At 39.2% G+C, this 13,866-nt stretch overlaps 1 protein-coding gene across 2 annotated transcripts; it reads left to right on the top strand.

Annotated features, from left to right (window-relative positions):
* The first annotated feature begins 24 nt into the window (after window positions 1–24).
* Window positions 25–12,832, top strand: WDR53 (WD repeat domain 53). Of its 2 annotated transcripts, none has more exons than XM_007090955.3 (3): window positions 25–109; window positions 6,126–6,621; window positions 12,209–12,832. In XM_007090955.3, the coding sequence occupies exons 2-3, from the start codon at window positions 6,142–6,144 to the stop codon at window positions 12,803–12,805; spliced, it is 1,077 nt and encodes a 358-aa protein (XP_007091017.1). In that variant the 5' UTR covers window positions 25–109; window positions 6,126–6,141; the 3' UTR covers window positions 12,806–12,832. The 2 variants fall into 2 exon arrangements, with proteins under 2 accessions (XP_007091017.1, XP_042812353.1); XM_042956419.1 differs by lacking the exon at window positions 25–109 and adding an exon at window positions 543–994.
* The last annotated feature ends 1,034 nt before the right edge of the window (window positions 12,833–13,866 follow it).

The following is a 13,866-nucleotide window of genomic DNA, read 5'->3' as shown; positions in this document are numbered from 1 at the left end:
CCCGGATGTGACTGTTTGGCTGAGGCGCCCCGCGCCCAGCGCTAGATGGGATTGGGCGCCCACAGGTGAGGTCATCACGAGGCGCCGAGGAGGAAAGCGGGAAGCGCAGGTATGAGGCTGGCATCTGTGGCTTTGTGGCTGTTCTTCGGTGTCTTTTCCTTTTTTTGGTCTAGTGGTCTCGCGTCTGCTTTCCTGGGCCCCTTTCCCTGTGAGGTTTTCCTGTGTCAGGTCCCTGCTTCAGACTCCACTCTAACGCATGAAATTTCCAGTTCCTTGCTAGCCAAGTCCTAGCTCCGCCACCTTCTACTTAAGTTGGATCTTCTTTCTTTACCTTTGGCGTCTGAGGTCGTCTTCTCCTGGTCAAGCCCTGTTGTTCTTTGTTGGTACTGGCACTTATCAGAACCTGAGTCCTAGCGTGTATTTGGAAAATAAGGTCATCATATTTGAATCCCCGCACCACCTCCCCCCACCCCCGCCCAAATGTTTCGATAGCCTGAAAGTGCCGAGTAATTGCTGATTAAGTCCTCCCTTCTTTGGACAAAATGTAGCCTTTCCCAGTTTTTCCTGCTAACCCGATTAGTAGGCGGATCCAGGCAGCGTGTTTTTATATAATTAGACATTCCAATAGGGAGAATGATGTGGAGGCTGTAATTATAGATGGCTTCTTGGAAGAGAAAGAATTTAAGCATTATTTGGTTATATTGCATTTTCCTAGGTGGCCAAAAGTTTTCTGACAGCCTTTAAAGAATACTTAGTGAGAGAAAATAATAACCATCATGTGAACAACGCATTGTGCCAGGTCTTTGATTCGAGTTTTATATAATTATCAAAACAACTCTGGGGTAATTATTATAGGACTCACAGATTCCCTTAGTAGTCAACTCCACTGTCTTGCCTTTATGTGGTAAGAAATCTTTTCAGTAGTTCCCTCTGTGTATAATACATTTCTAATTCTCCATTAAAAACGAACAGCAACTACCTTCTCTACTCTCTGGTAAGTGGTGTTTATTATTTGCTAGTCCCTTCTTCCCAGATGTTTTTTTCCTCCCCGTTTAATATCCCAGATTCTTTACTAACTAGTGCTAATGCCACAGCCTTTCAATCATTTTGGTTGCTATCCAGCTTCTCCACATCAGGACCAACTTTGGAAAACCCAAACGTGAAAAAAAATTGACCTATACTTATTATACTGATAGTGACTACCTCATATTGTTTGAATGGTAGTGTAATCTCAGACTAGGGAGTTTTATTCGTTATTCATTTTTCAACTTTCATCTATGGGACATACAAGATGTCCCCTCCCAAGGAGGTCAGAGTTTTGTTTGGGAAGGCACTTTAATTTTTTTTTTTTTTTTTTTTTTCTTCAAAGATAAGTAGAGTTTGGTCCATCTGAGAAGGGGACAAAGAACCAGGTAGAATCAACAGCTTTGAAGGCACGGACACTTGAAAAGGACGTGTGGGCACATGGAAATATAACTAGAGCAGTATTTAGATATCATTCAGTTATTAAAGACTTTGACATTTATTCTGTCCGTCACAGTGTAGGTGAGGTGGAGCCTTTGAAGGATCTATGAGATAATTCTGGTGCTAATATAGCCCAGTCAGTGAGCTGACTTTGTGGCAAGTACCCCTGCAAGTGCCCCAGGCAGAATTTCAAAGTAGGAAAAGATTTTATGACTGGGTCCTTTTCTTTCTACAAATCATCCTCCTGACCTTGCCCCTCCCCCATATTTAGTACCCTCCTGCCTTCTGACTGTTCAGAACTTCCATCTTCGCCTTCCACCCTTTCTAAAAATGTTCTCAAGATACCCCACCTTTCCTTGCCCACTCCATGATTTCATCAGGTGTTAAAGGAAACTATTATCTAATTAGAGTAATGCACAATAGGCTATGATAAATTGCTTTAGACGTTACCTATGAGAAGAGAAGCTTGTTGACCTGATACCTGAACAAGGAGGTAATAGCTCCTACCTATTTCTTGTAGGCTTTGCTGTCCCAGTAAGGAAAAACAAGAAACAGTGGCTTGACAGCTCATTTCTGAAAGATTGTTTTGATTTAACTCAGATTTAATTACATTTTTTTGCCACTGCCTTATACCACAGCAATCTGTTGTTTAATACTTTTTTTTTAAGTTTATTTATTTATTTTGAGAGAGAGAGAGAGAGTGCACAAGTTGGGGAGGAGCAAAGAGAGAAGGAGAGAGAATCCCAAGCAGGCCCCGCACCGAGAGCACAGAGCCCAATGCGGGGCTCAAATTCACAAACCATGATAGCATAACCTGAGCTGAAATCAAAAGTCAGGTGCTCAACCATCTGCATCACCCAGGCACCCCTGTTGTTTAATACTTTTTGATAGTGGCCTTTGGGTATGTTTCAAATAAGAACAAATAATTTTAATTTTGTAGACTGAACAAGTGATCCCAGGGGTTCTGGTTGACTCCCGTGATCAATACCCTGCATAAGCTGAAATGCTTCAATGTATAGTACATTTCTGGGACTTTCCCAACAGTTTTTCTTGCTTTAATTTTATTTTTTTAATGTTTGTTTATTTTTGAGAGAAAGAGAGCACACAAGCGGGGGAAGGGCAGAGAGAGGAGAGGGACAGAGGATCTGTGCTGATAACAGAGAGCCCAATGTGGGGCTTGAACTCATGACTCTGAGATCATGACCTGACCCAAACTTGGATGCTTAGCTGACTGAGCCACCCAGGAGCCCTTCAACTATTTTTCTTAACATTCTCCATAATAGGTCTTTATTTTTATATTTCTGACTAGCTTGGTGATCAGTAAATATTATGTGATGTAGAGATTAGAAGTTTAATTTGTATTTTACACTGGTGCGTAGAGGTTAAGGTAGGGCTGACCTTGGTTTTGTAAGATTAATAGACACTTACTGGTTCCATTATGGAAAAATTTACAGGAGCTGTGTTGTCTGTAATAGTTCCTTTAAGCTCAAAATCCATTTATTGCCTAATTTCTCACACTTTGGGGTGAGCTTAACCATGTGTGTCTTTAATGAGTTAGTCTTTTCCAGAAAAAAATTATACTAGGCAGAAAACCTGCTAAAACTTGACCAGTCGGCATTTACTTAGGTCACCTGTGGGTAGATACGTGATGGGAAAACAGAAGTACTAGAAACCTTGCCTCATTCTTGCCTTAGAGAAAACTTAAAATCCCAGTAGGAATTCAAAAACATACATGCACACAAAATCCTAAAGCTGTAGAGGGCAGACTTCCCCGGACTTTAAAGTGGATTCACTGTAGAAAAATTAAAACTAACATAGGAAATAATCGATCAATTCTCTAAAGAAAAAAGTTAAAATTATTTGTAACTCTACTGGTCTTTTCAATGGTTAATACAAACTTCATATTTTAAGGTAGCATTTTATCTATGTTAACGTGATAAGTCAGTCACCACAGATGACAGTCCCTAAGCCTAAATAACGTTAATAACATTTATTTCAAATTGTGCTAAGAGTACTTTTTTCTTCGTTTATCTGGAACATTTGGCAAAAGCCTTTTTTATGGTAGAAAATTATTTAACTACTATTTCATTACTTGTCAGCAAAAATCAAACTACCCGAGTTCCCTGTCTTTACCTCTTTCTGAGTCATTTCCTCTCCAAACCTCTCCTTTAAAACTTATTTACTTCAGTCTTTAGTTTCGTCTGTATACTAATTCAGTGCTTCTGCTGAAATAAATGTTTTTTTAAATAAATCTTTTTGTCTCTCCTATTTTGTCATCTTTATGAGAATTGCTATATCTGTTTATGTGACCATGTTTCTGTTACTTCCCCCCCCCCGTTACTTTGATTACTAAAAGATTAGTGATTTTTTTGCAGTCTAGTTAGTGATTTTGTGTATGTGCGAGTGTCTAAAAATGGGAGGAAATAAGCTTTGTGTCAGGAATAGAAACTTCGGGCAGATTGCCAGATTATTTTAAATCATTTTTCAGAACAATATTAGGAAATTTATCTCTGTGCTATTGGACTAAATTCAGGTTTCATATCTGAAAATATGAAAGCAGCAATGGCAATTTCTCACTAGATAAATTCTCCCGGTAGGTTTGTTTGCTTTCTTTTCTCTAACCATTTAGAGTTATATAAATTGCCCTGATTTCCTTTTTTTGCTTTATCCAACAGGCAGTTAAGGCAGGGTGGTATTATATGACAGTTTCATTATATAAATCTGGGATGCCTAGTGTATCAAGAATCTCAATTTCGCACATAAGTACTGCTGTTAAGTGTTAAGTGGGTGATAAAGTAATTAAAAATACATGAGTACAGGGCATCTGGCTGGCTCAGTCAATAGAACATGTGACTCTTGATCTCAGGGTTGTGAGTTTGAGCCCCACGTTGGGTGACCTAAGCCCACTTCGGCTTAGGTCACGATCTCACAGTTCTTGAGTTCAAGCCCCGTTTCCAGGTCTGTACTGACAGCTCAGAGCCTGGAACCTGCTTTGGATTCTGTGTCTCCCTCTGTCCCTCCCCTGTTCACACTCCGTCTCTCAAAAAATGAATAAATGTTAAAAATTTTTTTTTAACTATTGTCAAATGGCTAGGCCCCAACCCCAGCATTTCTGATTCTCTAGGGTAGTATTGGGCAATTTATATTTCTAAGTTCCTAGTTTATGCTGATGCTGCTGGTCTGGAGGCCATACTTTGAGGACAATTGATGTAGATACATGATACCACTTTGACCAGCCTAATAAAAATAGGAGAAGTGAGGGGTGCCTGGCTGGTTCAGTCAGTGGCGCATGTGACTCTTGATCTTGGGTTTATGAGTTAGAGCCCCATGTTGGGTGTAGAGATTGCATTAAAATATTTTTTTTTTAATAGGAAAAGTGATCATGGTAGTATTTGTTGAGCCCTCATTATGTACCAGACACTGTTATATGTGCTTTACACATATTATTTTGCTATGATCCTGTGAAATGGTGCTATTATTTTTATTACCCCCATTTTATAGAGAAGGAAAATGAATCACAGAGAGGTTCAGTAACTTGACCAAAGTCACCCAGCTAATAATAGGTAGTAGAGCTATTCAAACTCAGAGAATCTAGCTCCAGAGCTCATTCTCTAAAACATTATTCATATAAAAGATATAACTTGATAATTGAACAGCTCTCTTTTATTTTTTATTTTTTTAAGTTTATTTTTAATTATTTTTAACGTTTATTTTGAGAGAGAGAGAGAGAGAGAGAAAGAGTGGGGGAGGGGGAGAGAGAGAGAGGGAGACACAAAATCTGAAGCAGGCTTAAGGCTCTGAGCTGTCGGTACAGAGCCTGATGCGGGCCTTGAACCCACAAACTGAGATCATGACTAGAGCTGAAGTCGGACACTCAACCGAGCCACCCAGTTGCCCCTAAATGTTTGTTTGTTTGTTTGTTTGTTTGTTTTGAGGGGGGAGGGGCAGAGATGGGGGAGGGGAGAGAGAGAATCCCAAGCAGGCTCCACACTTTCAGCACAGAGCTGGATGTGGGGCTCAAACTCACAAACCATGAGATCATGACCTAAACTGAAATCAAGAATCGGATGCTTAACCGACCGAGCCATCCAGGTGCCCCAAGCATCTCTCTTTTAAAAATAATTTTTACTAATTTAAATATATGATGTTTATTCTAATGTGAACCTCATATCAGATGCTAGAGGACAAGGTTTGCCTGGGTCCCTGATAGCATAGAAAGTCCATTTAGGCATGTGCCAGCCAGGTGTACCACAATCCTGTGTTCAACTAAACTTTTGTAGACTTGATCTTCAAATGTCCTTTTTTTTAAATTAAGGTTTTTTAGATGTCTTTTTAAATATTTAAGTGAGGGGCGCCTGGGTGGCTCAGTCGGTTGGGCGTCCGACTTCGGCTCAGGTCATGATCTCGTAGTCCGTGATTTCGAGCCCCGTGTCGGGCTCTGGGCTGACAGCTCAGAGCCTGGAGCCTATTTCCGATTCTGTGTCTCCCTCTCTCTCTGACCCTCCCCTGTTCATGCTCTGTCTCTCTCTGTCTCACAAATAAATAAACGTTAAAAAAAAAATTTTTTTTTAAATATTTAAGTGAAATACTGCATATTGTATTTGTCTCCTCCCATCAAGTTCTTAAATAAGAGATTATAGTTTTTTTCCCCCTCTCCACAGTGTCTTCTGGGCCATAATGGCAGTCAAGTGGACTGGTGGACATTCTTCACCTATTCTCTGCCTGAATGCAAGTCAAGAAGGCCTAGTCGCTTCTGGAGCAGAGGGTGGTGATCTTATGGTTTGGGGTGAAGATGGGACTCCATTAGGACATAAACGCTTCCAAGGGGCTGATGATGTTACCAGTGTCTTATTCTCTCCCTCCTGCCCCACTAAGCTCTATGCTTCACATGGAGAAACCATTAGCTTACTGGATGTCCGGTCACTCAAAGGTTCCTTGGACCATTTTCATGTGAATGAAGAAGAGATCAATTGTCTCTCATTGAATGAAACTGAAAACCTGCTGGCTTCTGCCGATGACTCCGGAGCAATCAAAATCCTAGATTTGGAAAATAAGAAAGTTAGCAGATCACTGAAGAGACATTCCAATATCTGTTCTTCGGTAGCTTTTCGGCCTCAAAGACCTCAGAGCCTGGTGTCATGTGGACTGGATATGCAGGTAATGAATATTTTGCAGAGAGTACTTGGGTAATTTTTAATGGGTTTGGTAACGATCAAATTACTGACCAGGCTAAATATATCTTTGCATTTTCTGTTCTCTAACGTGTCTTATCTGTGTATGAAGCATGAGCTTTATTTCTGCATGTTTAATGCTAACTTGACAAAGCCAAGTAGATTTTATTCATAAAGTAATCATTTATCCTTTAGCCTTCCTTTCTCTGTGCTTAAGACAGTCATAAAACCTGAGAATTGAAATATTTGATTCTAAACATCTTTTTAAACAGGAGCATGCTGAAGGAAGACTATCGCCCACTCTCTACAAGTTCTATTATTTTTTCTAAAAGAAAAGAGAGAGAGAATCTCTTGTTGTTCTTACTTTAAAATTCTGTGGTGTATTAATTGAATTATTGTATATTGGTGACCAAGATCAGAGCATTGCCTTGAGTAAGTTTTAAAAGGAACATCACATCACAAATTAGACCAAATTCAGAGGAAGTCTGTCAGAAGAGTGGATATAGCAAGAAACCCGTTATGTGGGTAAAATGGAAGTGTTTGTTTATTTTTTTATTTATCTATTTATTAGAAAGAGCATGAACTGGGGCAGGGGGGAGAGAATCCTGAGCAGGCTCCACACTGTCAGCACGGAGCCCAGTGCAGGGCTCTAACCCATGAACTGTGAGATCATGACCTGAGCTGAAACCAAGAGTCAGATACTTAACTGACTCAGCCATCCATGCGCCCTGGAAATGGAACTGTTTAATTCTTAGTTTTCATGAGGGGGAAAAGTGGAATGTGCTAGTGGTAATAGAAGTCATGGGGAAGCAGACTTTGGTTTGGTTTAATAAAAGAAAGCTTTCAGATAGCTTGAACTTTCCCATAGCAGATGTACTTCCTCTTAATTTTTTTTTTTTTTTAACGTTTATTCATTTTTGAGAGACAGAGAGAGACAGAGCATGAGTGGGGAAGGGGCATAGAGAGAAGGAGACACAGAATCTGAAGAGGCTCCAGGCTCTGAGCTGTCAGCACAGAGCCCAACGGGGGGCTTGAACTCACAAACTGTGAGATCATGACCTGAGCTGAAGTCGGATGCTCAACCAACTGAGCCACCCAGATGCCCCAGATGTACTTCCTCTTAAAAGTAAATCTTGTAGGGGTGCCTGGGTGGCTCAGTCAGGTAAGTGTCCAATTCAACTCTTGATCTCAGCTCAGGTCTTGATCTCAGAGTTGTGAGTTTAAGCCCCACATTGGCCTCCATGCTGGGCATGAAGCCTAGTTAAAAATAAATGTATCACTGGAGTGAGAATAATCATGGTTTCTCTTTGGTAAGCACTTACTACTTGCCAGTGCTTTACATATTAGTTTTCATTCAACTCATACCCTGATAATTACTGTTACTTTTTTAGAAATGAGACTGAGGTTCAAATTAAGTATCCATATAGCTGCCTGAATTGAGTTTCGGACTTGAGTCTCTCTGGCTCCAAAGGCTGTATTTTTTTTCTGTGACACCAGAGGTATCACAAACAGGAAATCTCAAGCAGGAGATCATCAGCAATGTGTTAGAAAAGGTTCTTGGTTTGCAAACAGGCGACTTCTAGAAAAAGAACCATTGTTTATTAATGACGTGTGTCCTGCACAGTTATAAGTGTTTATTCTTTTTTTTAATGTTTATTTATTTATTTTGCGAAAGAAAGTATGTGGAGGAGGGTCAGAGAGGGAGAGAGAAAGAGAATCCCAAGCAGGCTCCACGGTGTCTGCACAGAGCCCTATCCACAGCTCGACCCCACGAACCATTAGATTGTGACGTAAGCTGAGATCAAGAGGTGGATACTTAATCAACTGAGCCACCCATGTGCCCCAGTCTATATTCTTTACTGTGTACAGTATCTTTCAAGACTTTGTGATTCCATTAATATCATCAAAGGCTTTATCTTTTCACCTATTTGGCCAGCAGTCTTTACCCCTCCCTTCTCTACCCACTACACCCCCTCATAAGTTAGAAATAAACGAGGCTGGGTTTTGTTGTTTCCACAATGACTGCCATTACCCTCCCCCAAGCTACTGGTAGTTAGTAGGCAGGATCAGTGGATGGCCAGCAGCACTGGGACAGTCCCTAAACAATAAAGAATTGTCTTACCAAAAATGTTTATAGTTCCTCTGTTGGGAATCATTCTGCATTTGAGGGGCACAGTGACCCTACAACCTATAAACTCTTTATCCACACCTAGGTCTTGACCAAGCCCTTACAAACCTACATTTTCTGCCCTCATGGTGATAATCTGCCTATTTTGGTTATACAGAAAGACCTACACACACGCGCGCGCGCGCGTGCGCACCCCCCCACACACACACACAAAAGACCTACACATCCAGGTGGATATCTGTGTTGAGTAGGCAGATTGTACAGTGTCTCTTTGACTAGTCATTCTTTCAACCTTAGGCTGTACCAGTTTCCAATCTCTGGTTCATTAATATACTAGGCATGGCAGTAAACAATTAGGTGTGCAAAAATGACCTATATACTTCTCAGATTAGATAAGAAATGGGCATCTAGAATTTATTTTGCCGTCGGTTCTGGAAGAGAAGTTCTAGTGGCAGGCAACTGCTAGAGAGCAATATAGAACAACCTAAATATTTTGTGAAAAGGAGGCTTAGGTAATTGCTTATTTGATTTGACTGCCAAGACCTAAATATTTACTGTAGATTAATTTCTGCATTGGGTTGTGATTTAACAGTGGTAAGCACACAGAACTTTTAAGAAATTACTTTCCTTGGAGTGCCTGAGTGGCTCAGTCAGTTAAGCATTTGACTTCCGGTCAAGTTGTGTATCTAACAGTTTACTTCTTAAAACCTGGTTATCTGATGTTATTCTAAACTTTAAGAATAGCTAATCTGAAGGAGTCCAAGATTGTAGGCATAAAAGTGGAATGGAGTTGTTATAAGGTTAATTTTGAGAGCTCTTTCTCTCTGAACAAACACATTTTACCTCAAGGCAGGAATTGAATTATTGCCACACACAGGAGATATATTCAATGTACCTATCTTTGTTATTACAGAAATCATAAAAATTATACCCTTTGATTTACATCAGTTTAAATAATTAGGCAAAGCACACTTAGAGTGGCAGGGAACTTAACAAATTGATTTATTAAGACATTTGAGACTGCTTAATTTTTTTTTTTTTTTTTTTTTTTTAGAGAGAGTGCAAATGCGGGAGAGTGGCAGAGAGGGAAAGAGAGAATCTTAAGCAGGCTCCATGCAAACAGCACGGATCCCAAGACCCTGGGATCATGACCTAAGCCAAAATCAAGTGTCGGAAACTCAACCGACTGAGCCACCCAGGAGCTCCTAGACTGCTTAATTTTTTAATAAATAACTACAAAATATTTATAATATATGTGTAAAGTATAAGAAGAACATTAAATACATGTGTAGCCACCACTCAGATACAGTTTTCTCTTGTAAAGACCTTTGGAAATTTGAGACCATCATATATTTCTGTGGCATACACATTGATTTTTTGCCCCTCATTTCCACATCTGAAAATAAATGGTTCAAAAGGTTTATTGTTTTTTCTGGAGTTTGAAGGATCACTAGTACAAATACTTAAGGATCAGAATGGCAGGAAGGCTTTTTTTTTCCCTTAAAAATGAATCTTTTCTATGGAAAGAAATGTTTTTGTAGGGGGAGGAATTTGTGAGCAGGGTCACTTTGATGTGATTGCATTCACTTCTGAACATTTGCCAGTTGTCCACTTTCTCCCCCCACTGACGTTTTGTAGGACCATAACCCCCAGACTCTTGTGTTCTTTTCTTTTAGTATCTCTTGCTTTCCTGCTTTGAGTGACACCACTTGAACCAGGTGGTTGAGAAATTGTAAAACACCTTGGAATCTTTGGCAGTTAGGAAGAGTAAAGTAGTATAGAGAATGTCCAGAAAGGAACAGTCTGGAAATCTTCAATACTTGAAAATTATTCTTGGATTGGTAGAATCTGGGATGGCTGTTAACACATTTAGATTTCAGTAAATACAAAAATGTTTAAGCTGCTGAAAATACTTTGAGTATAGTTAATGTCTTAAGAGGGCAGAAAATATAATCTAGGCATCATGCACGGTAGTGCAAGAAAGACTTGGGGATACCTGCCAAGACAGTTAAGTTAGCAGATTCGGGAATGTGCCGTTTGCCTTGTGTTCAGATTTTTTTTTTTTAGGGATTTGTTTCCATATCATGTCCATATCACATCTTTGTTATATTTTCTGGTATTTCTTTATTTTACTTTAATTTATTTTAGTTTGTTAATATTTTAGCTTCAGCCAAATAGCAACTGCTGGCCACTTAGTAAAATGTTATAAATCCAATCTAAAAGAGTTTTCAGTGCTTTTCTTGATAGAAGCAGAATGTGTTATTAGAGGTCACTTCTTTCAGAGGCTGAGTTGAGGGCAGTTACCTTCAATAGAAAACCAAATCCTTAATATTCATCAGCAGTAGTGATCTTGTCAGTTCAGATCTGTGCTTTTGACTGAACCATGTTTATTCTAGTGTCTATTTTAAATTGTGAGTAATAATTAAGGGATAATACTAGATGGTAAAATAAAGCTGTCTATTCTCTGAAAGTATGAAGAATATTTTCCTTTTCAAATTGGTTGCTGTGGGAAGAAAATGAATCACTAGATTATAGAGTAAAATCAATTCACAAAGTTTTTTGTTTTGTTTTAAACAGGTTTTAATTAACATTTCATTTAAATCAATTTAGTAGGTCCAAAATCATGGTAGGGAACAACAAAAAAACCCACATATGCCAGGATGTCAAATTAATCAACAGATGGATATGGAATTTTTGCTCTTTCCAGGTATTAAGCAAAGATTAATTAAATCTCAGGATGTCTGGCTGGTTTAGTTGGTAGAGCACATGATTCTTGATCTCAGAGTTGTGAGTCCAATCCCCATGTTGGGCGTGGAGCCTACTTAAAATTTGCGAAAAAATGTTTAAGGTGAATTAAATCTCAAGAAACTGACAAGCTAATAGTATAGGTTAATTAAAAGCATAGAAATTAAATACAGGCAAGAGAGAAGTGGGCTGGAATATTTAGGAAAGCCTTCCTAGAGGGACAGGAACTTGAGGTAAGCCTCTAAAATGGGTACTTTAGGTTGTATGAAAGGAAAGAGAAAGCATCCCAGATACAAATCATTTCAGTGATGATCCAGATTTCATTTATTTAGTTGACAGGCTTTCTGACTTGCAGCCAGCATAGACTAAAATTAATAAGTTTTATAATGTTCTGTTTTACTTGTAGAGATGAGGGTACAGTGACTTAAAGAAATGCAACTGCTCAAGAATGTGGATTACAGTTTGATGGGTTTGTTAATCCCAAGTTATTCAGGATCTTGTTTTCTACATTGGCATCTGAGTTTTTCCACTGGCACATTGTGGTGCCAGCTGAATTTTTAAAAATTTAATATTGCTAGAAATGTATCATACTAATTATTATCAGACTACTTTGATGACTTTATTACAAGTGGAATAAGCATGATAGTTGAGCAAAATGGCTAGGCCTCTGTTTGACTACATAACTTCCTCTTATTTAAAGGTGATGCTGTGGAACCTTCAGAAAGCACGGCCACTCTGGATTACAAATTTGCAGGAAGATGAAACAGAAGAGATGGAAAGCCCACAATCACCTGGTCAGCTTTTAAACCCTGCTTTAGCCCACTCTGTGTCTGTAGCATCATGTGGCAATATTTTTAGCTGTGGTGCAGAAGATGGTAAGGTTCGAATCTTTAGGGTGGTGGGAGTTAAGTGTGAACAAGAACTGGGATTTAAGGGCCACACTTTGGGAGTATCCCAGGTCTGCTTTCTGCCAGAATCCTATATGCTGCTTACTGGAGGGAATGATGGGAAGATAATGTTGTGGGATGTAAGCAGTGAAGTTGAAAAAAAACAGAAGAGCCCTACGAAACATACCCACAGGAAGAAGACTAAAAAAGCAGCTTATACAAAGCAGGGTAGAAATACTCATGCTCTAGTAACAGATGAAGAAGAACATGGCAAAATTTTACCAAAACTAAGTGTTGAACATGGAGAAAAGGTGAACTGGCTGTTGAGTACAAAAATAAAGGGATACCAAAATATATTAGTAGCTGATCAAACTAGTTGTGTATCTGTATATCCCTTAAAAGCATTTTAAATCCAATAAAAAATTTGAAAAACTGCAGCAGAACTTTTTATAGGTTGAAAAAAATCCTCTTTCTTCATTTTTGTCATTCTTAATGTTTGTCATATTTTTTAATATAATTTATTGTTAAATTGGCTTACATACAACGCCCGGTGCTCATCCCAACAAGTGCCTGCCTCAACGCCCATTGTCATATTTTGAATAATACCCTTCCATTGTATAAATTATAAGACATTGAGCAAAAGATAATTGGGTAATACTTTATGTAGTAAGTGACATTAAAATTTGGAGGAGGAGAAGTAATCGAACTCAGAGTTATTAAATAACAAAGAACTAGGAAAATTGCAGACATGATTACTTACCTGGAAAGGATCTTGGTTGTCTTGTCAAGCCTCCTGCCTCAGGGAAGCCCACATATGATCTAATCCAAGTGTAGTGTAACCAAATGACATTGGTTAATTCCGATCCTAGGATGTCTTGAGGAACCTTACCAAGTTGGAAGAAGAAACCTGTTCTTACTTGTTCTCTATAAAGCCCAGAAGACTTTGCTGACAGTCACTCTCTGTTGTTTCTAAGAAAAGGGCTTCAGGGTCAGATCAGTTTAGGATATTATGTAGTAATCCAGGCTGTGGTGCTGATACAACCAAGAATAAGCCAAAGTTACGAATAAGCAGAAATTCTGACTAAGCAGAAGATAAAAGTAGAGACGAGAGAGAAGTAGAGAATAGAAACCAAGATAGTATGTCAAGAGTAAGTTCCTTTTCATCATGGCCGGATCACTGTCTTCTCTGCATGTTTTGTTTTGTTTTGTTTTGTTTTAATTTTTTTTTTTCCTGAGAGAGCACAAGTGGGGAAGGGGCAGACAGAGGAGGATGGAATCTAAAGTAGGCTTCAGGCTCTGAGCTGAGTGTGGAGCCTGCCTGAGATTCTCTCTCTGCCCCTCTCCCCCACTTGCTCTCTCTCCCTGTCTCTTTGTCTTAAAAAAATAAAATTAAAAAAATTTTTTTAAAAAAAGGAGCGCTTGGGTAGCTCAGTCGATTGTTGAGTGTCCGACTCTTGATTTCGGCTCAGGT

Source organism: Panthera tigris, chromosome C2 (genome assembly GCF_018350195.1).
Source record: "Panthera tigris isolate Pti1 chromosome C2, P.tigris_Pti1_mat1.1, whole genome shotgun sequence".
Classification (NCBI taxonomy): Eukaryota; Metazoa; Chordata; class Mammalia; order Carnivora; family Felidae; genus Panthera; species Panthera tigris.
This window is presented reverse-complemented; position numbering and strand designations above follow the sequence as displayed.

Coding starts and splice junctions, on each gene's coding strand:
- WDR53 (XM_007090955.3), top strand. CDS start 6,142: ATGGCAGTCAAGTGGACTGGTGGACATTCTTCACCTATTCTCTGCCTG. Junction 6,622..12,208: donor CATGTGGACTGGATATGCAG/GTAATGAATATT, acceptor TCTTATTTAAAG/GTGATGCTGTGGAACCTTCA.